This window comes from Pan paniscus, chromosome 20 (genome assembly GCF_029289425.2).
Source record: "Pan paniscus chromosome 20, NHGRI_mPanPan1-v2.0_pri, whole genome shotgun sequence".
Lineage (NCBI taxonomy): Eukaryota > Metazoa > Chordata > Mammalia > Primates > Hominidae > Pan > Pan paniscus.
The window spans coordinates 4,590,398-4,615,179 of record NC_073269.2 but is presented as its reverse complement, the minus strand read 5'-3'; the positions used below and the strand labels follow the sequence as shown (position 1 = coordinate 4,615,179).

The following is a 24,782-nucleotide window of genomic DNA, read 5'->3' as shown; positions in this document are numbered from 1 at the left end:
TTTGAGACGGAGTCTCGCTCTTGTCGCCCAGGCTGGGGTGCAGTGGTGCGATCTTGCCTCACTGCAACCTCTGCCTCCCGGGTTCAAGTGATTCTCCTCCCTCAGCCTCCCGAGGAGCGGAGATTACAGGCGCCCACCACCACGCCTGGCTAATTTTTGTATTTTTAGTAGAGCTGGGGTTTCGCCACGTTTGCCAGGCTGGTCTCGAACTCCTGACCTCAGGTGACCCGCCCGCCTCAGCCTCCCAAAGTGCTGGGATGACAGGCATGAGCCACCACGCCTGGCCTTGTTTTCTTGTTTTATTCTGAGACAGGGTCTTGCTCTATTTCCCAGGCTGGAGTGCAGTGGTGCAATCATGGCTCATTGCAGCCTCGACCTCCTGGGCTCAGTCCCACCTTAGCCTCAATCCCACCGTAGCTGGGACTACAGACGTGCCTGTACTACATTTGAAATTTTTTGTAGAGATGGAGTGTGCGAGTCTCAAACTCTGGCCTCAACCGATCCTCCCACCTCAGCCTCCCAGAGTGCTGGGATTACAGGCGTGAGCCCTCACATCCAGTTAATGTTTTTCCCTCCTGTTTTCCCACCCTTCACATGCTAGGCTGTATGTGGTGTTCTTTTTCTCCAGAGATGGTCTGCTGTTTTCTTGGAGACCACCTCTGTCCAAGCAGGGCTCAGGTGTCGCCTGTGGAGATGGAGAAAGGTGGCTGTGGTGTCTGCCTGTTTTCCTCATGGCCATGAGGACCGGGAGAGGCCCCTGCTTGGTGGGGCACAGCACCAACCTGGGAGCTAGTTACCGCGTCAGCCCCCGGCAGTGGAGACTCCCGTGTGGAGCTGTTTTCCCCAGTGCGTTTTTCACATTTCTTCCCGTGCACTGATTTTGTTTTTTATTTGTTGGTTTGCTTTGTTTGGGATCCTGTGCCTCTTTCCTGGATAATCGAGAGGTGCTGGCACTTGAGCCTTGCCAGACCTGGCCCTGAGCTCTCCCCTGCCTTGTCCCCAGTCACGTCCCTCGCCACAGCTGGAGGCTGCGTCCCTCCCTTTGCCGAAAGCCAATTGCATCTGAGGTCGTGGACTTTTCCTCCCCTCTGTGAGCACATCTGCCATCCACACCAGCTACCGGGGGCAGGATGTCTCCCCAGCGGTGATGCACCTTCTGGCCGTGGCTCTTCAGCTCCCAGGGTTAGAGCGCGACAGTGCCTAACTGTGGGGGCTCCCGCTTGTCCACGGGCCCGAGTCTCAGCTGCCTTTATCCAGAATCGGGGGCCTCCTTGCTGCTCCCTCAGGCCTCTGCATTTCAGGTGCCCTTGTAGCTGTGCAGCCTGAAGCCAGCCTCACCTCACTGGTCTCACTACTTAGAACCCCCTCTGCAGAGTCCTTGCTCAGAATTCCCCTGCCCCAGATCTAGGCTGTCCACAGCTTCCCCTGACCCCTTGGCTGGATCAGGCGCCCCTGCTGACTGCTCGTGGCTCCCTGCACTTGGTCGTTGGGATACAGGCCTGTGTCTGGTGCCCAGAGCCTGCTCTGGACCCACTCGGTAGTTGAATTGAGCACAGCAGCACCAAGCCCAGGAGGAGCGCAGCGATGGCGGCCCAGGGCTTGGGAAAGGGAAGGCGGACAGTGCCTCCTCCCTGTCAGGGGCTGAGTTGGCTGCTTTGCTTGTCCTGGCGTGTGTGGGTGCAGATTGGGTTCCTGCAACCTGACCTTTGCCCTCTGCTTGTGCAGTCTACGAGAACGAAGACCAGCTGCTCTGGGACCCCAGCGTCCTCCCTGAGAGGGAGGTGGAGGAGTTCCTGTACAGGGCGGTGAAGCGGCGTTGGCACGAGATGGCCGGGCCTCAGCTCCCAGAGGGAGAAGCCGTGAAAGACAGTGAGCAGGTGGGGGCTGCCATGCCGGGGACAGAGGGGCTGAGGGCTGCCATGGCGTGGGCCAGAGCTCACACCCCAGTGCCTCCAGGGGCCAGGCAGGGCAGAGGGGAGGGCAGGGGTCAGGTGTGCGGGGGCCAGGGCACTGGAACAGCTACTCAGGTCAGAAGGGGGCCAATTAAAACCACGTATCAGGGAGGAGGTGTAGACGCCTCCGGGTATCCTGCAAGGGGATGTAGACACCCCTGATGCCACTCCCTGGATAGAGGTGTAGGTGGCCCTGAAATCGCCCAGGAGGGTGGTGTGGACGGCCCCTGAAGCCACTCGCTGGATAGAGGTGTAGGTGGCCCTGACATCGCCCAGGAGGGTGGTGAGGACGGCCCCTGATGCCACTCCCTGGATGGTATAGACAGTTCTTGCTGTCGGCTCCTGGGCTGAGCCCATGGAAGAGCCAACATGTCCTCTCCCCAGGCGCTGTACGAGTTGGTGAAATGCAACTTCAATGTGGAGGAGGCCCTGCGAAGGCTGCGGTTCAACGTGAAGGTGATCCGAGGTGAGCAGCGGCCTGGGCCTTCCTTCCACTGCGGCCCCGCCCTGGGCACCGCTGACCCTTCTCCCCGGCCTGGGCCTTCCTTCCGCTGCAGCCCCGCCCTGGGCACCGCTGACTGTTCTCACCGGCCTGGGCCTTCCTTCTGCTGCGGCCCCGCCCTGGGCACCGCTGACCGTTCTCCCCGGCCTGGGCCTTCCTTCTGCTGCGGCCCCGCCCTGGGCACCGCTGACCGTTCTCCCCGGCCTGGGCCTTCCTTCTGCTGCGGCCCCGCCCTGGGCACCGCTGACCATTCTCCCCGGCCTGGGCGCCGCTGACCCTTCTCCCCGGCCTGGGCCTTCCTTCCGCTGCGGCCCTGCCCTGGGCGCCGCTGACCCTTCTCCCCGGCCGTGTTTGCAGATGGGCTCTGTGCTTGGAGTGAAGAGGAGTGCAGGAACTTCGAGCACGGCTTCCGTGTGCATGGAAAGAACTTTCACCTGATCCAGGCCAACAAGGTGCGGACTCCACTGCCAGGCTCCACCGGGGGCTTCTCGATCTGGGGAGGGGTTCAGGGTCCGCAGGCGCACAGCACACGGCCGACTGGAGGCCTGGAGCCCCGTGTCCCGTGTCCGCCTCCTCACCGTGTGCCCATTGCTGTCTTCTGCATTTTCTGCTACTGACTGCTGTGGGCCCCTTTGCTGTCCCCACAAGAACAAGGCTCTGGCTTTGGGAAAGAACGTGGCAAAAGCTGAATTCTAGTAGTTGTTTCTGCCTCACATTCCACCTCAGGGCCCTGGGCACCTCATCTTCAAGTCTGTGTCCTCTGAGCAGAGCCTGCTGGCTCAGTGTCCAGCATTGGCCCCACAGCAGAACCCCTGACACCTGGAGACCAGGGGTCTCCTGGTTCCCTCCTCCAGGGACCCAGGTCCTTCTGCCACCCGGGACAAACCCTCATGACAGGCAGGTGCTGCCAAGTGCCGGGGCCTTCTGCCCTTCCTTAGACCTTCCCCACGTCCTCTGTGGGTCTCTGCATGTCTGTAGCAGTGCCCTCTGCCCTGTGGCTTCTTGAGTGGTAACTTCCAAGCCAGCCTCTTGGCAGTCAGACATCTCTGGCTGAAAACCTTCCCGTGGCTCTGACCAGTGGCTTCTCCGCCTCTGTCCACGCCCCGGTTGGGCACTGAGTCCCTTCAGGACCAGTGGGCTGTGGCCTTGTTGCCGAGCCTTGCTTCTGCCTCGTGTCCTGGGACCGTGCTCCATTTGGGGCCCGATGTCTTCCACTGAAGGGCTTGGGTGAGGAGGCACCTGCCCGGGGCTGGTTGTACGGCCCAGGACATTGCTCAGGTGACTGTGCGGTGCCGTGCGCAGCAGCGATGGACTGTCCTTGTCAGACTCCAGCACCACGTGGTGTTTTGATTGGAGACAGCGGGGCGAGGTGTGGCTGGAGTGTGGTGCTCCCGGGCTGCACTTGGAGCCCCTGTCAAGTTTCTGGAGCTCCGGGCCGTGTTTCTGTAGCTCCGGGCCGTGTTTCTGCAGCTCCAGGCCATGTTTCTGGACTCAGGACCGTTTCTATAGCTCCGGGCCGTGTTTCTGTAGCTCCAGGCCATGTTTCTGGACTCAGGACCGTTTCTATAGCTCCGGGCTGTGTTTCTGTAGCTCCAGGCCATGTTTCTGGACTCAGGACCGTTTCTATAGCTCCGGGCCGTGTTTCTGGACTCAGGACCGTTTCTATAGCTCCAGGCCGTGTTTCCGGACTCAGGACCGTTTCTATAGCTCCGGGCCGTGTTTCTGCAGCTCCAGGCCATGTTTCTGGACTCAGGACCGTTTCTATAGCTCCGGGCCGTGTTTCTGTAGCTCCAGGCCATGTTTCTGGACTCAGGACCGTTTCTATAGCTCCGGGCCGTGTTTCTGGACTCAGGACCGTTTCTATAGCTCCAGGCCGTGTTTCTGGACTCAGGACCGTTTCTATAGCTCCGGGCTGTGTTTCTGTAGCTCCAGGCCGTGTTTGTACAGCTCCAGGCTGTGTTTGTACAGCTCCAGGCTGTGTTTCTGCAGCTCCAGGCTGTGTTTCTGGACTCTGGGCCGTTTCTATAGCTCCGGGCTGTGTTTCTGTAGCTCCAGGCCGTGTTTGTACAGCTCCAGGCTGTGTTTCTGCAGCTCCAGGCCGTGTTTCTGGACTCTGGGCCGTTTCTATAGCTCCGGGCTGTGTTTCTGCAGCTCCGGGCCGTGTTTCTGGACTCAGGACCGTTTCTATAGCTCCGGGCTGTGTTTCTGCAGCTCCGGGCCGTGTTTCTACACCTCCGGCCGTATTTCTATAGCTCTGGGCCATGTTCCTATAGCTCCCGGCCGTGTTTCTATAGCTCTGGGCCGTGTTTCTGGAGCTTCGGGCTGTGTTTCTGGACTCTGGGCTGTGTTTCTATAGCTCCGGGCCGTGTTTCTATAGCTCCCGGCCGTGTTTCTGGAGCTCCGGGCAGGTCCTGGCCCAGCCGCGAGGGGCTGTGTGTAGCCAGCACGCGTTGGTCAGCCTGAGCCAGTGCCTATTTCACCCTGGCCCTTCACAGAAGAGCTCTCTCGTGACGTGCGTTTGAGGTTTGCCCTGCAGAGAGGTTGTCTCGGTCTCACCCCCAGGCAGGACCCCACGTTGTTCTCGCAGCGGTGAGCACTGGGCATCCTCGTTCTGGGTGGCGGTGGGTTAGTTGGCCCAGAGCATGTCCAGGTGAGGGGGTCTTTTCCGCCATCACCAGCAGTGGCCACAGCCTCAAGCTCTCTGTGGGATGAGCCTCCCGGGTGGAGATGTTGGAGGTGTTGCCAGGTGTGCGCCCAGCTCTGTGCCAGGTGCCACATGGAACGCACTTGCTGTGTGTCCCTTCTCGTCTCCCTGAAGCCTTGTGTGCGTGTGTGTTTGTCCTTTCTCGTCTCCCTGAAGCCCTGTGTGCGTGTGTCCCTTCTCGTCTCCCTGAAGCCTTGTGTGCGTGTCCCTTCTCGTCTCCCTGAAGCCTTGTGTGCGTGTGTGTGTGTCCCTTCTCGTCTCCTTGAAGCCTTGTGTGCGTGTGTGTGTCCCTTCTCGTCTCCCTGAAGCCTTGTGTGCGTGTGTGTTTGGCCCTTCTCGTCTCCCTGAAGCCTTGTGTGTGTGTGTCCCTTCTCGTCTCCCTGAAGCCTTGTGTGTGTGTGTCCCTTCTCGTCTCCCTGAAGCCCTGTGTGCGTGTGTCCCTTCTCGTCTCCCTGAAGCCTTGTGTGCGTGTCCCTTCTCGTCTCCCTGAAGCCTTGTGTGCATGTGTGTTTGTCCCTTCTCGTCTCCCTGAAGCCTTGTGTGTGTGTGTCCCTTCTCGTCTCCCTGAAGCCTTGTGTGCGTGTGTGTGTGTCCCTTCTCGTCTCCTTGAAGCCTTGTGTGCGTGTGTGTGTCCCTTCTCGTCTCCCTGAAGCCTTGTGTGCGTGTGTCCCTTCTCGTCTCCCTGAAGCCTTGTGTGCGTGTGTGTGTCCCTTCTCGTCTCCCTGAAGCCTTGTGTGTGTGTGTCCCTTCTCGTCTCCCTGAAGCCTTGTGTGTGTGTGTGTCCCTTCTCGTCTCCCTGAAGCCTTGTGTGCATGTGTGTTTGTCCCTTCTCGTCTCCCCGAAGCCTTGTGTGTGTGTGTGTGTCCCTTCTCGTCTCCCTGAAGCCTTGTGTGCGTGTGTGTGTGTCCCTTCTCGTCTCCCCGAAGCCTTGTGTGCGTGTGTGTTTGTCCCTTCTCGTCTCCCTGAAGCCTTGTGTGCGTGTGTGTGTGTCCCTTCTCGTCTCCCCGAAGCCTTGTGTGCATGTGTGTTTGTCCCTTCTCGTCTCCCTGAAGCCTTGTGTGCGTGTGTGTGTCCCTTCTCGTCTCCCTGAAGCCTTGTGTGCGTGTGTGTGTGTCCCTTCTCATCTCCCCGAAGCCTTGTGTGCGTGTGTGTTTGGCCCTTCTCGTCTCCCTGAAGCCTTGTGTGTGTGTGTGTCCCTTCTCGTCTCCCTGAAGCCTTGTGTGCGTGTTTGTCCCTTCTCGTCTCCCTGAAGCCTTGTGTGCGTGTGTTTGTCCCTTCTCGTCTCCCTGAAGCCTTGTGTGCGTGTGTCCCTTCTCGTCTCCCTGAAGCCTTGTGTGCGTGTGTGTGTGTCCCTTCTCATCTCCCTGAAGCCTTGTGTGCGTGTGTGTTTGGCCCTTCTCGTCTCCCTGAAGCCTTGTGTGTGTGTGTGTCCCTTCTCGTCTCCCTGAAGCCTTGTGTGTGTGTTTGTCCCTTCTCGTCTCCCTGAAGCCTTGTGTGCGTGTGTTTGTCCCTTCTCGTCTCCCTGAAGCCTTGTGTGCGTGTGTCCCTTCTCGTCTCCCTGAAGCCTTGTGTGCGTGTGTGTTTGTCCCTTCTCGTCTCCCTGAAGCCTTGTGTGCATGTGTGTTTGTCCCTTCTCGTCTCCCTGAAGCCTTGTGTGCGTGTGTGTTTGGCCTTTATGTGCCACGTCGTGAATTTTGTGGGGTTCACAGAACCCATGTGTCCTTCCGTGGTGTCTTCTGTGCACTTGGGAAGCATTCGCTGGGCCCTGGGGGGATGTGTTCGGTGGGAAAGCAGGCGCCGCGGGCTTGTGCCTCTTCCTCCCGGGGAAGGGGCTCAGTCCAGGAGTCTGTGGACCCGGGGGTTGTCACTCCCACTCCCACCCCGGGCCTGTGAGAAGCAGGCAGATGAGGTGGACGCAACTGGCCGGTGGCTCATGGTCTGGGATGGGGTGGGTGAGCAGTAGACAGAGGCCTGGAGGGTACGTTTGTCTGGCTGATGCTACAGAAGGGAAAGAGGGGTCTCAAGCCAGGAGCTGGAGGGCTCTGAGGGGGCTTGAAACAGGAGGCAGTGCCACAGTGCTCCGAGCCCCTGTTCCGTGTGGTGGGCATAGCCTGTGGGCCTGTTGGGGTCATGGGTCGGGGGGTCTTGCGTTATCTGAGAGTGGTGGGTGCTGTGCTCCTTCTGTGCTGTCCCAGGGTCCCAGGATGTCCTGGGATGGTGGTGCAGGTGCCGGGGCTGGGCAGCCGGGGACACAGATGGCTCCTGACCCCTCCCCGCAGGTGCGCACACGGTCAGTGGGCGAGTGTGTCGAGTACTACTACCTGTGGAAGAAGTCGGAGCGCTACGACTACTTCGCCCAGCAGACGCGGCTGGGCCGGAGGAAGTACGTCCCGTCCGGAACCACGTGCGTGCAGCACTCCCCAGCAGTAACGACACGCGGCCACCCCGCCGGGGGTGGGCACGTGGGCGCCTGGGCGGCACCTCTTGGGTGGGGGCGTCCGTCCTGTCTGCTGCCCCTCATGGCGCCCTCTCCCCACAGGGACGCAGACCAGGACCTGGATGGCAGCGACCCCGATGGCCCCGGCCGTCCGCGCCCGGAGCAGGACACCCTGACTGGGATGCGCACAGGTGAGGCTTGGGGAGTATCTCCTGCCCTGGGGGCGGCCACGGGTCTGGAGCCGTGACTGAGGCCCGGTGGAGCCTCTCCTGCCTGGCGCCCTGTGCTGGGCCAGCCTCGCCAGGAGGAGTGGGCGTCTGGGTGGCGGAGGGCAGCCACGTGATGTGGATGCCGCTCTGTACACCTGGCTGGGAGAGGGGAGGGCAGGGATTACGCTTACCCTCTGGGCTTGCTGGAGGGGTGCATGTGGCCCCACTGCTGGGGATCCCCATATGGTGAGGTTGGGGTATTTACCAGGCCTCAGTCTCCGGGGAGGGCCTTCCTGCCCCAGGGTGGGGACTTAGCCCGTCACCAGGACACTCAGGAAGGACAGGGTGTCCGGAGCCGTCGCCAGGATCTTGCACCTGAGGCCATGACGGAGCACAGCAGGGCCTCGGGTAGGGACCATGTCCGGTGGTGGTGTCTGATGTGGCGTCCGAAGGTGGAGACCCACACGGGGAGGGTGCAAACGAGGATCCTTTGCCTTCTGGCTCTGTGTTTAGATGGTTGAGTCTGGGAGCGTCCCCCATTTCCAGAGTCTGGTTGTTTCCATGGTTTGTTTGCCAAAGGGTGTCCACCTCGGCTACTTCCTAGAATTGTGGTGAGGCCCCTTGCGCTGCCTGTGGGAACAAAACTTCCACAGACCCTGTATTAACCCTCGCAGTGCCCCCGGCGTTGTTTACACCTAAGTCTGTGTATTCCACAGACCCTGTATTTACCCTCTGCAGTGCCCCCGGCATTGTTTACACCTAAGTCTGTGTATTCCACAGACCCTGTATTAACCCTCGCAGTGCCCCCGGCATTGTTTACACCTAAGTCTGTGTATTCCACAGACCCTGTATTTACCCTCTGCAGTGCCCCCGGCATTGTTTACACCTAAGTCTGTGTATTCCACAGACCCTGTATTAACCCTCGCAGTGCCCCCGGCATTGTTTACACCTAAGTCTGTGTATTCCACAGACCCTGTATTTACCCTCTGCAGTGCCCCCGGCATTGTTTACACCTAAGTCTATTGTATTCGGCTCTTTTTAAAGATGTGGGTTGTGACCCACTGTGGGTCTGATGAACTAAAATCTACTTCTAAAGCTGAGACCCTTAACCTGGGGCTCCGGATTTCAGTGTAACTGGTGTCTTTTGTATTTGTGTGGAGGCTTTTCTGGGGAGGGATCCACAGGCTTTGCTGGACCCAGCAAAGTTAGGCAGGAGCCTGCACAGGATCCGCGGCTGTGGGCAGGCCCCACCCTCTGTTGCATTCTCTTTCACAGATCCACTGAGCGTGGATGGCACGGCCGGTGGTCTCGATGAGCCCGGAGTGGCCTCTGATGGACTCCCGTCCTCGGAGCCAGGGCCCTGTTCCTTCCAGCAGCTGGATGAGTCCCCCGTTGTACCCCTGTCCCATCGGCCCCCAGCCCTGGCCGACCCAGCCTCATACCAGCCAGCTGTCACTGCTCCGGAGCCAGACGCCAGCCCAAGGCTGGCCGTGGACTTCGCCCTGCCCAAGGAGCTGCCCCTCATCTCCAGCCATGTGGACCTGAGCGGGGATCCGGAGGAGAATGTGGCCCCTGCACAGGTGGCTTTGTCGGTCACCGAGTTTGGACTCATCGGCATTGGGGACGTGAACCCCTTCCTGGCCGCCCACCCCACGTGCCCGGCCCCCGGGCTACACTCGGAGCCCCTGTCACAGTGAGTGCCACCCCATGCCCGGGGCCTCCGCAACACTCCAACCGAGGTCCCCCCAGCCCTCAGGCTGAGCAGAGGAGGGTGGGAGGCATTTGCCCCAAGGACCCGAGGACAGTGTGGCTCCACGAGCAGGCTCTCAGTGTGTCTTTAGGTTTATTCTTTACTTGTATGTATTTTTTGACTGGAGAATACATTCATGTGGTCCACATTCTCCACAAATGGGGGCAGGTGCCAGGCTGTCCCACCCCTGCTCCAGCCACCAGCTCCCCTCAGGGCACCCCGGGCCCGGCTGCCATAGGCTGTGGGGGAGGCAAGGCTGGGAGTCTCGAGTCCAGCGCTCAGCACTGGGCTGTGCAGGCACGTGGGGCCGCACTGACACTCTCTGCGTCTCTCTTGGTCTCTCCCCTGCAGCTGTAACGTGATGACCTGCTGACTCCTGGCCGCGGGCGGCGTATGCGGCCCAGACTGGACTTAGCGCTGCCGCTGGGCCCGCCTCTGTCAGTCTTCCTGACCCCTTCCCCACCCCCTGGGCCTTTGGGGTAGCACCTCCTTCTGCTTCAGAACACGTCAGGACTGGGGTGAGGTGGCTGGGCCGTGAGCCCTCGCCCCTGTCCACACAGAATGGACCCATGGCCCCACCCAGCGCCGTCAGCGCCCGGCACTGCCACCCGGGTCCAGGCCGCTGCCTGCACGTGGGATCCGTCGGGCAGCCGGGGACAGAAAAGACCCCGCCGTTGGGACGCAGGGCAGAGCCGGCCACCTAGTCCCTTCCAGCCAGCAGAGGCGAGGGAAGGCGTCACTGCCCCAGCGGGGAGACGGGCAGGACGCCCTGCCCCGCACCAGCAGCCTCCGCCGGGGCGCCCTCAGCTCCCTGCTTGGCTCTGTCTCTCCACACCCGGCAGGGCCGCGGGCTGCCCCAGCCCTGGGGGTCGTGGGCAGCTGCTACTCAGTGCCAACCCCGTGGGGCACAGAGCCATATACCTCGCTGTCCGGCCCCCACCCCAGCCTCGCCTTCCCACCCCATTGTCTCCACTTCAGGAAAAGCCGCACTTTACACCCCCACCTGCCTCTTCCCTCTCCATCCCTGCTCCCCGATCCTGAGCGGTTGGGGTGGGGTCCCTCAGCAACCCCAGGCGTGGGTTTGAGGAGACAGGTGATTTACATCCCCCTTTGCTGTCCTCCCCCGGTACCAAGGCAGGGAGCCTCCGGAGGAGCCAGCCCTGCTGGCCACGCAGGGGCCAGACTCCAGCCTGTTTCCCCAGCCCTGCAGGTCTTCCTTCTGTGGGAAGCTTCCTAGCAAGATGGCTTGGAGTCCTGGTCCCCCTCCTCCCTGGCCCCCTCGTTTGTTTCTGTTTCTGTTTACACGTTGGAGTGGGGTCCTCCGTGGGCGGCGGCGCACCCTGCCCCGGGTGTCGTCCAGCCTCTTGTGCTCGAGCCCCTTTCCGAGTTGGACTCGACCATCCCTCACCCCACCAAGGACCACACTGTGAAGTGATAACTGCCTTGAACCCCCCTTTGCTGTTTTATTTATTAAACTTGATTTGAAGCCCGGGGTGCCTTGTGGTGGATCGGGTGGGGGCTGGGGCGGCAGGTGTCCTTGTCATCTCACTTGGGGGCCTGCATGTCTCTTGGAGGGTCCAGGATAAGTCGTGAGCAACACGGGCGAGGGGGTGCACCGGGGGCATGACGTGGTGGGCTACGTATTGTTCACGTCAGTAAGGGAATTGTGGCCACGATGACGGGATGTGAGGAGGGCCCACGTCTGGGTAGAGGTGGTCGGGGCAGCCTCCTAGAAGTGATATTTAAGCTGAAACATGAAGGAGAATGGGCCTCCTTTGCTGAAAGTTTGCCGAGAGGCCTGGCAGGCGTGACAGCAGATGCAGAGGACAGAGGCCTGGGTCTCCAGGAGAAGCTGAGGGCACAGAGGGCAGAGGTTGGGCGGGGTGGGGACAGTAGGTCATGAGGCCAAGTTTTGTTCTTGGTGTGGAAGCCACTTTAGGTCTGCATTGTTTTTTTGTTTTGTTTTGCTTTTTTTTTTTAGACAGGGTCTCACACTGTCGCCAGGCTGGAGTGCAGTGGTGCGATCTCGGCTCACTGCAACCTCCGCCTCCTGAGTTCACGCGATTCTCCTGCCTCAGCCTCCCGAGTAGCTGGGATTACAGGCACCCGCCACCATGCCCAGCTACTTTTTGTATTTTTTGTAGAGATGGGGTTTCTCCTTATTGGCCAGGATGGTCTCTATCTCTTGACCTTGTGTTCTCCCGCCTCGGCCTCCCAAAGTGCTGGGATTACAGGCGTGAGACATCGTGCCTGGCTGAGGTCTGCATTGTTAATAGCGCCCTGTGGGACGGTGCAGCCTGGTTGGGTTGCATATTGTCCACATCAGTGAGGGAAATGTGGGCATGCATGGTGATGGGATATGGGGAGGGCCGGCCCCCAGCTGGGAGGTGACTGTGGCTTGGCCTCAGGGACTATTGGTGAAGGACCAGGACCACTTGCATGATGGGTGTGGGAGAGTCAGGGGTCTTGCTGGTGAGCCTGTGCCAGGAGCTGTGAGAACCAGGGCCAGCCACTGGGCAACCTGGGTGTTTGGGGATGGGCGTAGAGGAGTTTTCATTGGAGCGCCGCAGCCTGCTGACGTTTTCTTCAGATGTACAAGGTCTTCTGTCTTCCAGCTTGCCCTGCCTCCGGCAGGAAATCTTCAGTCCTCTCTTGGTTTTTTTCCTCCAACTGCTTTGAAGATTTTTCAGTACCACTGGTTTTGAGCAGTCTGATGAGGATGTGCTTTGGTGTATTGAGGTGTCTGATGAGGATGTGCTTTGGTGTATTGAGTCTGATGAGGATGTGCTTTGGTGTATTGAGGTGTCTGATGAGGATGTGCTTTGGTGTATTGAGTCTGATGAGGATGTGCTTTGGTGTATTGAGTCTGATGAGGATGTGCTTTGGTGTATTGAGGTGTCTGATGAGGGTGTGCTTTGGTGTATTGAGTCTGATGAGGATGTGCTTTGGTGTATTGAGTCTGATGAGGATGTGCTTTGGTGTATTGAGGTGTCTGATGAGGATGTGCTTTGGTGTATTGAGTCTGATGAGGATGTGCTTTGGTGTATTGAGTCTGATGAGGATGTGCTTTGGTGTATTGAGGTGTCTGATGAGGGTGTGCTTTGGTGTATTGAGGAGTCTGATGAGGATGTGCTTTGGTGTATTGAGTCTGATGAGGATGTGCTTTGGTGTATTGAGGAGTCTGATGAGGATGTGCTTTGGTGTATTGAGTCTGATGAGGATGTGCTTTGGTGTATTGAGGTGTCTGATGAGAATGTGCTTTGGTGTATTGAGGAGTCTGATGAGGATGTGCTTTGGTGTATTGAGGTGTCTGATGAGGATGTGCTTTGGTGTATTGAGGTGTCTGATGAGGATGTGCTTTGGTGTATTGAGTCTGATGAGGATGTGCTTTGGTGTATTGAGGTGTCTGATGAGGATGTGCTTTGGTGTATTGAGGAGTCTGATGAGGATGTGCTTTGGTGTATTGAGTCTGATGAGGATGTGCTTTGGTGTATTGAGGTGTCTGATGAGAATGTGCTTTGGTGTATTGAGGAGTCTGATGAGGATGTGCTTTGGTGTATTGAGGTGTCTGATGAGGATGTGCTTTAGGGTATTGAGTCTGATGAGGATATGCTTTGGTGTATTGAGGAGTCTGATGAGGATGTGCTTTGGTGTATTGAGGAGTCTGATGAGGATGTGCTTTGGTGTATTGAGGAGTCTGATGAGGATGTGCTTTGGTGTATTGAGGAGTCTGATGAGGATGTGCTTTGGTGTATTGAGGAGTCTGATGAGGATGTGCTTTGGTGTATTGAGGAGTCTGATGAGGATGTGCTTTGGTGTATTGAGGTGTCTGATGAGGATGTGCTTTGGTGTATTGAGGTGTCTGATGAGGATGTGCTTTGGTGTATTGAGTCTGATGATGTGCTTTGGTGTATTGAGGTGTCTGATGAGGATGTGCTTTGGTGTATTGAGTCTGATGAGGATGTGCTTTGGTGTATTGAGTCTGATGAGGATGTGCTTTGGTGTATTGAGGTGTCTGATGAGGATGTGCTTTGGTGTATTGAGTCTGATGAGGATGTGCTTTGGTGTATTGAGGTGTCTGATGAGAATGTGCTTTGGTGTATTGAGGTGTCTGATGAGGGTGTGCTTTGGTGTATTGAGGAGTCTGATGAGGATGTGCTTTGGTGTATTGAGTCTGATGAGGATGTGCTTTGGTGTATTGAGGAGTCTGATGAGGATGTGCTTTGGTGTATTGAGTCTGATGAGGATGTGCTTTGGTGTATTGAGGTGTCTGATGAGAATGTGCTTTGGTGTATTGAGGAGTCTGATGAGGATGTGCTTTGGTGTATTGAGGTGTCTGATGAGGATGTGCTTTGGTGTATTGAGGTGTCTGATGAGGATGTGCTTTGGTGTATTGAGTCTGATGAGGATGTGCTTTGGTGTATTGAGGTGTCTGATGAGAATGTGCTTTGGTGTATTGAGGAGTCTGATGAGGATGTGCTTTGGTGTATTGAGTCTGATGAGGATGTGCTTTGCTGTATTGAGGTGTCTGATGAGGATGTGCTTTGGTGTATTGAGGTGTCTGATGAGAATGTGCTTTGGTGTATTGAGGAGTCTGATGAGGATGTGCTTTGGTGTATTGAGTCTGATGAGGATGTGCTTTGCTGTATTGAGGTGTCTGATGAGGATGTGCTTTGGTGTATTGAGTCTCATGAGGATGTGCTTTGGTGTATTGAGGAGTCTGATGAGGATGTGCTTTTGTGTATTGAGTCTGATGAGGATGTGCTTTGGTGTATTGAGGTGTCTGATGAGAATGTGCTTTGGTGTATTGAGGAGTCTGATGAGGATGTGCTTTGGTTTATTGAGGTGTCTGATGAGGATGTGCTTTGGTGTATTGAGGTGTCTGATGAGGATGTGCTTTGGTATATTGAGTCTGATGAGGATGTGCTTTGGTGTATTGAGGTGTCTGATGAGGATGTGCTTTGGTGTATTGAGTCTGATGAGGATGTGCTTTGGTGTATTGAGGAGTCTGATGAGGATGTGCTTTGGTGTATTGAGTCTGATGAGGATGTGCTTTGGTGTATTGAGGTGTCTGATGAGAATGTGCTTTGGTGTATTGAGGAGTCTGATGAGGATGTGCTTTGGTGTATTGAGGTGTCTGATGAGGATGTGCTTTGGTGTATTGAGGTGTCTGATGAGGATGTGCTTTGGTGTATTGAGTCTGATGAGGATGTGCTTTGGTGTATTGAGGTGTCTGATGAGAATGTGCTTTGGTGTATTGAGGAGTCTGATGAGGATGTGCTTTGGTGTATTGAGTCTGATGAGGATGTGCTTTGCTGTATTGAGGTGTCTGATGAGGATGTGCTTTGGTGTATTGAGGTGTCTGATGAGAATGTGCTTTGGTGTATTGAGGAGTCTGATGAGGATGTGCTTTGGTGTATTGAGTCTGATGAGGATGTGCTTTGCTGTATTGAGGTGTCTGATGAGGATGTGCTTTGGTGTATTGAGTCTCATGAGGATGTGCTTTGGTGTATTGAGGAGTCTGATGAGGATGTGCTTTTGTGTATTGAGTCTGATGAGGATGTGCTTTGGTGTATTGAGGTGTCTGATGAGAATGTGCTTTGGTGTATTGAGGAGTCTGATGAGGATGTGCTTTGGTTTATTGAGGTGTCTGATGAGGATGTGCTTTGGTGTATTGAGGTGTCTGATGAGGATGTGCTTTGGTATATTGAGTCTGATGAGGATGTGCTTTGGTGTATTGAGGTGTCTGATGAGGATGTGCTTTGGTGTATTGAGTCTGATGAGGATGTGCTTTGGTGTATTGAGGTGTCTGATGAGGATGTGCTTTGGTGTATTGAGTCTGATGAGGATGTGCTTTGGTGTATTGAGTCTGATGAGGATGTGCTTTGGTGTATTGAGGTGTCTGATGAGAATGTGCTTTGGTGTATTGAGGTGTCTGATGAGGATGTGCTTTGGTGTACATGTACAGTATGTAGCCTTTGAGATTGGCTTCTTTCATGTTCACTGAAGGCTTTGCCATGTCTTTTTGTGGCTTGATGGCTCATTTCTTTTTAGCGCTGGATGATACTCCATCCTGGGCGTGTGCTGCAGCTTGTTTATCTACGTACCTATTGAAGGACATCTTAGTAGCTTCCAAGCTTCGGCAGTTACGCGTAAAGACACTTAGCAGCTTCCAAGCTTTGGCAGTTACACATAAAGACATCTTAGCAGCTTCCAAGCTTCAGCAGTTACTCATAAAGCTGCTGTAAACGCCCATGTGCAGGTTTTTGTTTTGACACAACTTTTCAGCCCATTTGGATAAACAAAGAAACCTGATTGCCGGACCGTGTGATGAGACTGTGTTTAATGAGAAGCTGCCATTTCACTCCCACCAGCAATGAGTAAGAGCTCCTGAGGCCCATGTCCTGCCCAGTGTTTGGTGGTGTCAGTATTTTGTGTTTGGCCATTCGAATAGGTGTGTAGTGGGATCTTGTTTTCCATAGCCTTCGAAGATGTGTACATTTTTGTACCTTTCTGGCGCTCTTAAGTTCTTCATTCAGACTCCGTGTTGCCAAGAGGGATAATTTTCTTTGAGTCTGAAGTGCCGTATTTAATATATATTGTCTTGTAGATCTTCTGCAGTGACATTCTGCCTAGGCTTAGCTCTTACGTGGATCAAAAGGCCCTAATTCCTCCTCCTCTTTTGAAGTGCATTTTAACAGGATATACGGTTCTAAGTGGACTGTGTTTTTCCCTGGGCGTGTTAAGGTGGTTCTATTCGTGCTGCTTTCTACTGTTCTGATGAGGAATTTTCTCATTCTTCTGTTTTCCTTGCTGTGAAATATCTTACTTCTGACTATATACATGATTTTCTTTTATTTTTGGACTTTGGCCGTTTGTGATGCACCTGGGTCTAGTTTTCTAAACTGAGCTACTTCGACCTGAGGGTGGGTGCATTTTAACAGATTTTGAAGTCTTGACTGTTATTTCTGCAGATATTTCTGTTTTCTTTTGCTTTCTTAGAGTTCCATTTCTGAAGGAGTATTTCTCAAATTTTTCTGATGTCCCACTCTGTCTTTTGGGTCTTTGGTACATGTGCCCTGTCCTGGGTGCTGTCCCACAGTCCCTCCAGTCACTGGTGTCACGGCCCTGGGTGTCCCACAGTCTCCAGTCACTGGTGTCACGGCCCTGGGTGTCCCACAGTCTCTGCAGTCACTGGTGTCACGGCCATGGGTGTCCCACAGTCTCTCCAGTCACTGGTGTCACGGCCATGGGTGTCCCACAGTCTCTCCAGTCACTGGTGTCACGGCCCTGGGTGTCCCACAGTCTCTCCAGTCACTGGTGTCACGGCCATGGGTGTCCCACAGTCTCTCCAGTCACTGGTGTCACGGCCATGGGTGACCCACAGTCTCTCCAGTCACTGGTGTCACGGCCCTGGGTGTCCCACAGTCCCTCCAGTCACTGGTGTCACGGCCATGGGTGACCCACAGTCTCTCCAGTCACTGGTGTCACGGCCATGGGTGTCCCACAGTCTCTCCAGTCACTGGTGTCACGGCCATGGATGTCCCACAGTCTCTCCAGTCACTGGTGTCACGGCCATGCGTGTCCCACAGTCTCTCCAGTCACTGGTGTCACGGCCATGGGTGACCCACAGTCTCTCCAGTCACTGGTGTCACGGCCATGCGTGTCCCACAGTCTCTCCAGTCACTGGTGTCACGGCCATGGGTGACCCACAGTCTCTCCAGTCACTGGTGTCACGGCCATGGGTGTCCCACAGTCTCTCCAGTCACTGGTGTCACGGCCATGCGTGTCCCACAGTCTCTCCAGTCACTGGTGTCACGGCCATGGGTGACCCACAGTCTCTCCAGTCACTGGTGTCACGGCCATGGGTGTCCCACAGTCTCTCCAGTCACTGGTGTCACGGCCCTGGGTGTCCCACAGTCTCTCCAGTCACTGGTGTCACGGCCATGGGTGTCCCACAGTCTCTCCAGTCACTGGTGTCACGGCCATGGGTGACCCACAGTCTCTCCAGTCACTGGTGTCACGGCCCTGGGTGTCCCACAGTCCCTCCAGTCACTGGTGTCACGGCCATGGGTGACCCACAGTCTCTCCAGTCACTGGTGTCACGGCCATGGGTGTCCCACAGTCTCTCCAGTCACTGGTGTCACGGCCTTGGGTGTCCCACAGTCTCTCCAGTCACTGGTGTCATGGCCATGCGTGTCCCACAGTCTCTCCAGTCACTGGTGTCACGGCCCTGGGTGTCCCAGTCTCTCCAGTCACTGGTGTCACGGCCCTGGGTGTCCCACAGTCTCTCCAGTCACTGGTGTCACGGCCATGGGTGACCCACAGTCTCTCCAGTCACTGGTGTCACGGCCATGGGTGTCCCACAGTCTCTCCAGTCACTGGTGTCACGGCCCTGGGTGTCCCACAGTCTCTCCAGTCACTGGTGTCACGGCCATGCGTGTCCCACAGTCTCTCCAGTCACTGGTGTCACGGCCTTGGGTGTCCCACAGTCTCTCCAGTCACTGGTGTCACGGCCATGCGTGTCCCACAGTCTCTCCAGTCACTGGTGTCACGGCCATGCGTGTCCCACAGTCTCTCCAGTCACTGGTGTCACGGCCATGGGTGACCCACAGTCTCTCCAGTCACTGGTGTCACGGCCCTGGGTGTCCCACAGTCTCTGCAGTCACTAATGTTACAACCCTCGGTGTTGCCTCACAGCTCTCTCTCTTTTATTTTTCTCTCTCTCTGTGCTTCTGTTTGAATAATTTCTTTTCTTTTTTTTTTTTTTTGGGAGACGGAGTCTTGCTCTGTCACCCAGGCTGGAGTGCAGTGGCATGACGTCGATGATGTTGGCTCACTGCAACCTCCATCTCCTGGGTTCAAGCGATTCTCCTGCCTCAGCCTTCCCAGTAGCTGGGATTATAGGTGTGCGCCACCACACCCGGCTAATTTTTGTTTTATTTTTAGTAGACATGGGGTTTCACCATATTGGCCAGGCTGGTCTTGAATTCCTGACCTCGTGAGCCGCCCGCCTCGGCCTCCCAAAGTGCTGGGATGACAGGCGTGAGCCGCTGCGCCCAGCCCGAAATTTATACTCTTAAGACCCAGTCCGGGGATGCCAGGGCCTCCAGAAACAGGAATCAGGAGTCACCATCCACATTATGATGTTTCGGTGCTTCTATTTCTCTGCTGCCCGAACTGACCTTCTTCTCAGGGGCAGCGCCCTTCGTGGTGACTGAGATGGCACCAGAAGCTCCAGGCACACAACCTTACATCTGTGATTTCTGTGGGAAGCCTGTATCTTGCCCAACTGTTCTAACAAAACTCCTGGGTAAAATTTGTTCTTGGGTCTCGTGCCCTTAACTGAATCAGGAACTGCCGAGCAGAAGGGGTTTCCTGGTTGGCCAGGCCAGGGTCCCTTGTTCCCCTTCGGTAGCAGGGCAGGCCCCATGGAGAAGGAATAGAAAGAGGGAGGAGCACATGGGCAGGCCGGGCGCAGCCACCCAGAGGCATGAGCGTCCCATTTGTGTGGGGTGAGCACAAAGGTCAGGAGGGCAGTGCAGGAACAACTTCCCTCTTAGGCCAAGAAATCTGAAACTGGGAAGGCAGTGGGGAGCCTTAGTGTGTTTTTTAGCTGAAGTAGAGTCACGCTTTAGGGAGATTGGATTTGATTGGAATATCTAAGATAGGTTGGAGCTGGGAGAGACCCTGGGATGCCATTGTTGACTAATATTCTGTTCTTGTCCATGGTGTCTTGTGTTTCTGAGGGTGCACTAGATGTGGGTAAGACAGTTAAGGAGCAGAGGGGATACTGTTTTGCCTCAGGAAGGGCTTGCCCCTCTCCTGTCAGCAGCTGGGTTGATGTGCTGGTCTCGAGGAGCTGGGCTGGCCTGCTCACCGCTCGTGTAGCATAGCTTTGCCTCTGGGTTAGCTGTGGGGTGGTGGAATCCTGCCCTTCCTGCAGCCCAGACCCAGGCAGGAGGACCTGGAGGGCCCGCTGTGCCTTGGGGCTCTTCCGGATTTGTCTGACACCAGGCTCCTAGGACTAATGAGGCCTCCACCAGACTTGGTCTTGACTAACCTCAGGGGAGCTCATACCTCTCTAGAACAAACTTACTGTCCTCAGCTTTTCGGCAGCCATAAATAAAAGTCATTTGTGTTAGTTTATTTAATGCTTTCCTTTTACAGTGAAGTGAAGGTCTTTGATGACCTCCTTCCTACCTGCTAACCAAATATGGAAATCTGTTCTGGACAGAGTCCATGGCCATGCCAGGAAGCAGGCCTTAGCCAGGGGCCTGCCTGGAGATCAGCCCTCCTGAGACAATTTCTGTGGGGGTGGAAGTGGGGGAGGGAGAAAGTTGCTCAGAACTGATGGTCCTGGACTGGCCACTGTCCCCAGAGCCTCAGCCTCCCAGGCCCAGGCTTTGTTGAAGATGTCCGGGCCCTGGACTGGCACTGTCTGGGCCGCCACTGACCTGACCCAGCTGTTTCTCTCTCCCTGATGGTCCTTGTTTCCTGGGTTTGTAGTTCCTGGGTAGGATGGCCAGATAAAATACAGGATGCCCAGTTAGGTTCGGATTACAGATAAACGAATGTGTAAGTATGTCCCATGCAGTATTTGGGACACATACTGAAAACTGGTTTGTTGCTCTTCTGGGATTCAGATGTAACGGGGTGTCCTGTTTGTTTCACAGGTATCAGGACTCAGCTAGGGGGTCCTTGATGTTTATTTGCTCCATCTGTCGGCCCCATTGCTGGGCTGTTCTCAGCAGGATGTTGAGACCCTGGCGTGGAGCGCCTCCTCGGCGTGTCCAGCAGAGGGCGCCCGTGCCTCCCGAAGGCGTCGCGGAGCCCAGAGCGCAGCCCAGCCCCGTCCCCTGGTCCTGTGGCTTGAGGTCGGGGAGGGAGGGGTGGTGGTCGCTGCGGGGCAAATGTTTCCACTCACCCGGAGCCACGACCCACGGCCTGTGCAGGGAGAGTCGAAAGCGCGGCCCCTGGTGAGCACTTGGGAAGTGAACTGGTTCCCCGCCCTGGTGGGCTGTCACCAGTCACATCAAGACATACAGGACGGCGGTGGCCTCACCAGAGGCATTACGAGTTCTCTGGAGCCCCTCCGCCACCACCGTCCTTGTTCTTCCTTGAGTCGGAACCAGGTCCTTGGGGTCTGTGGGAGCTCAGCAGCTTTGCAGACCTGCAAAGATTTGAGGTCTTCCAGGTGACTTCCTTGCCTTCACCAGATGCTGGTTTGGGGGGCAGGGATAGAGCTTCCATGCATCAGGAAGGTTTGTGAATGGGGATTTAATCGAGTGTTTCGCAGGGTGGCCCCTGCCATCTCTGCCCCTCGTTTTGTATGAGAAGCAGGCGGAAACCAGCTCTCCCTTTGAGAACGCACTGTTGCCCTCCACTGTTGCTTGTGTGTCTTGCCTTGCTGTGACCCAGGGAGAGCTCCCTGCAGCTGTCAGCTCCCTGGTGACCTCAGGCTCCGGGCATCCCAGTAAGCACGGCTTGCGCACCCACTGTGTGCCAGCTCCCACTTTCCTGGAGCTTGTGGGAGGAGACGGGGACAGTGAACGAACGCACAGACTGAGATGGTGGGAGGGGCTGTGCGTTCCGGGTGGTCTGCACGAGGGGCTCTGGCAGGGGGGCCGCGTCCGGGTTGTCTGCACGAGGGGCTCTGGCGACCGCATCCAGCACTACTGCTGTGTGTTTTTCTTTGCTGTGACCCAGTGAAGACTTCCTCACAGACAGAGCACAGCAGACTCGCGGTGCGGAAACCCGGAGGGTTACCCTGTCCCTGACTGACTGTAAGGTTACACTAAATTAAGAGGCACTCCAAGGATTGCAGAGTCCAAGGGGAATTTTGAATTCATGGGTCCTGGATTATGAATTTGAAGGCAGCAGTTTCCAACCCTTTTAAATCTTGACCCCAGGAAGAAGTACCTTCTACATCTTGACCCAGCAAACACATGATACCTACCCACACTGTATTTTGTTCAATTAACCCTCAAATGATGTTTCCTAATGTTTGGCCCTGGGTCAAGCATTTCGCAAACTATTTAATCTTCTCTACAATCCCAGGTAGTAGCTACTGTCCTGCTGCCTTTATGCAGACAGAGACTGAGGGATACCTTAGATGTCTTTCCAAACCATCCACCCCCTCAGCCTTCCCTGCCCACTGCCTGCACGTCAAACCCACTGACGGGCACCTGTTCGACTCCAAGAGCCCCGTGTCAGAAACCTGGGAGACAACTCCCGTTTTGACTTTGGCCAAGGTACTTCACCTCTCAAGTCCCAGAGAAGCACAGAAGGCAAGGGCAGGTATAGTGGCTGGCTGCACTTAGGTGGCACCTACTGTGTGCCAGGCCCCCTTCTGCCCACTTCACAGGTGTCTTAGTCTCCACAGAGTCCATATGGAAACAGGCCCGGAGCCATCCAGGTTGCGATGAGGCACCAAGGTGGCAGAGCCAGTGCTGGGCAAGAGGCGGGAGCTGCAGCTGCTGACCCCGTGAGCTTGCTTGCCTGGGAGTGGCGACCTGGCCCCCAGGGGTTGCTTGTCTTTAGGGGACCCAGCCTGGGGACATGTACCACCACCGGCTTCCAGCTCTGCTATTTGCAGGTGAAGGAGAAAGCCACTGAGGCCTGGCCTCCAGGCTGGGCTCTGTCCCTGCTGGGAGCTGCCCTGGCCTCAGGTTCTTCCTGTAAGGGAGGACCAGGCAGCTGGGGGCAGCAGCAGATCCAGCTATGAAAGCCGTGACAAGTTCCTTGAAGTGTGGTGGACTGCAGTCAGCATATGTAGGAGACGACCCCAATCCTGACCCTAATCCTAATTCTTGCTTTCCCCACCAGATTTTAATCCTTCTCCTGCCCAGGGATTTTAAGGGCTGACCCAAATCCTGACCCAAGGGGAAGGATGGAAGGGGGAACAGCCTGCAGCCTCACCTCCAGCCTCTATCCTCCCAGGTCTACCTCCACCCCTCTCTTGGGTCTCTCCCTCTTGGCTTGGCCCAATCCCACAGCCCCCACTGTCTTCCCCCCGCTCCCACTTTGGCAGGCCCCTCCAAGTGACCTCTCCCTTGCTCCCCAGCACACAGTAGGTGCTCAATGAAGAACCCTGCCTTTCCTTGACTCCAGTAGATGTTGCACCCTCTCCATCTTAGCAGAAAATGTGCGTTGGCAAGACTACACTGACAGCAGTGGTCACTCATTTGCAGACAGGTTGAAGTGTGGGGGAAAGCGCAGTAGTGACGCCGAACCCTACATTTATGTAGCATTGATGCTAGGCACCAGAACCCTCACAATCCTAATTCCGACGGGAGCTACAGCCCCCCCACCCCACTGTGAGTGCAGCAAGGGAGCACCTCAACCCTGCCCTTGGAGGGCCACAGGTCAGCTTGCACCGTCTTCCCACCCAGCACCACTCTGGGTGCCTTTGCTGTCTCCCAAGAGCCCCTTGCCCTTGGAGTTCCCTCATGATGCCCCCCCTGCCCCACGTGCAGGTGTCTGAGCATCCAGGAAGCAGGGTCGAGGAGCTCCGAGTTGAAGTCCAGTTGCTGAGACGCACCCTGTTTTGGTGTTGCTGGGGCAGGGGGCTGATGGTGGTGCTGAACAGGTTTTAGAGGAGGTTGAGGGTGGCAGCGGATCTGGGGCCCAGCAGCCTTGTTTCTGATCCCAGGCCTGCCACTTCCCATTTAAGTGACCGTGAGTGGCAGAGGTCAAGGCTGGACTCCGGAAACGTGGGTCTGACACTCCTGAGGCCTCCCGGATGGTCCCAGCCGAAAGGACCCAGTGTGGGTCCCTTGGGCCTCGGTTTCCCTGGCTCAGGTGCCCTCAATCCCCAGGCACCCTCAGCTCAGGGCTCCCCACGACCTGGTGGGGGCACAGACCCCGGCGCCATTTCATGGGGTTCCCAGCTCCTGGCGCCCCCGTGCTCTTCTGTGAAATGGGATAGCAAGTGCGCCGACAGGAACGGTGCCTGGGCACAGGGCTGCGCCTGGACACCCTACGCCGTCGCAGGGTGGGTGCCGAGGAACTTGAGCTTCTAACGTGCCAGGGATCGAAGGACGCGCCAGGCTTTTGAGTATTAGGAGAAAAGAAACTCCTCTGAAATGAAGCCACGTCGCCCCTTCCACTTTAAGGTGCCTCCTGCTTTCGGAGTTTCAAGGTGCACAGCGCGGCTGCCATTCCCTGAGGAGGAAAGTCGGGAACCGTCCTGCGGGGCCGGCCCCGCCGCTGCTCGTCTTCCTTCTCCACGTCCCCGCCCGGGGCTCCGCCGGCCCGACCCGCGGGGAACCTCCAGCCTCTGAGGACCTCACGCCGCTCGGAGACCCGCACAGCCCGGGTCAGGGCCGGGACTCCGAGCGGACGAGGTCCCCGTGGCGCCCGCACGCTCGCCCCACCCGCTCCTTTGGGCGCCGCGGGCAGGCGGGGGCAGAGTCCGCGCGGTCCCGGGGCCGCCGCGCCCCGCCCCGCCCCGCCCGCCGCTCCCCTGCCCGCCGCTGCCGTCCCCCCCGTCCCCCCTCCCCTCCCCCCTCCCCGCCCCTCGCCTCCTCCCCCCTCCTGCCCTCCCCTCCCCGCCCCTCGCCTCCCCTCCCCCCCTCCCCTCCCCTCCTCCCCTCTCCCCCTCCTGCCCTCCCCTTCCCCCTTCTCCCCTCCCTGCCCCTCGCCTCCCTTCCTCCCCTCTCCCCTCGTGCCCTCCCCTCCCCCTCCCCTACCCCCTCTCCCCTCCCCGCCCCTCCCCTCCTCCCCCCTCCTGCCCTCCCCCCTCCCCGCCCCTCGCCTCGCCTCCCCTCCCCCCTCCCCGCCCCTCCCCTCCTCCCCCCTCCTGCCCTCCCCCCTCCCCTCCCCGCCCCTCGCCTCCCCTCCCCCCCCTCCCCTCTCCCCCTCCTGCCCTCCCCTTCCCCCTTCTCCCCTCCCTGCCCCTCGCCTCCCTTCCTCCCCTCTCCCCTCGTGCCCTCCCCTCCCCCTCCCCTACCCCCTCTCCCCTCCCCTCCCCGCCCCTCCCCTCCTCCCCTCTCCCCTCGTGCCCTCCCCTCCCCCCTTCCCCCTCCCCTCTCCCCTCCCCGCCCCTCGCCTCGCCTCCCCTCCCCCCTCCCCTCCCTGCCCCTCGCCTCGCCTCCCCTCCTCCCCTCTCCCCTCGTGCCCTCCCCGCCCCTCCTCGCCCCTCCCCTCCTCCCCGCCCCTCCCCTCCTCCCCTCTCCCCTCCTGCCCTCCCCCCTCCCCTCCCCGCCCCTCGCTTCCCCTCCTCCC

The 24,782-nt window shown here is 57.4% G+C and overlaps 1 protein-coding gene across 8 annotated transcripts in view; it reads left to right on the top strand.

The window, feature by feature from the left end:
• MIER2 (MIER family member 2) overlaps positions 1-11,046 on the top strand; it is a 40,665-nt gene extending 29,619 nt beyond the window's left edge. For 6 of the 8 annotated variants that reach the window (XM_055102924.2, XM_055102926.2, XM_057300523.2 and 3 more), the window contains 7 exons: positions 1,726-1,877; positions 2,337-2,418; positions 2,812-2,906; positions 7,438-7,562; positions 7,698-7,786; positions 9,080-9,497; positions 9,906-11,046. In XM_055102924.2, the coding sequence (XP_054958899.1) occupies positions 1,726-1,877; positions 2,337-2,418; positions 2,812-2,906; positions 7,438-7,562; positions 7,698-7,786; positions 9,080-9,497; positions 9,906-9,927 (983 nt within the window). In that variant the 3' untranslated portion in view covers positions 9,928-11,046. The remainder of the gene's footprint in view (positions 1-1,725; positions 1,878-2,336; positions 2,419-2,811; positions 2,907-7,437; positions 7,563-7,697; positions 7,787-9,079; positions 9,498-9,905) is intronic. The other 2 variants (XM_055102925.2, XM_057300522.2) reach the window with 1 other exon arrangement.
• The last annotated feature ends 13,736 nt before the right edge of the window (positions 11,047-24,782 follow it).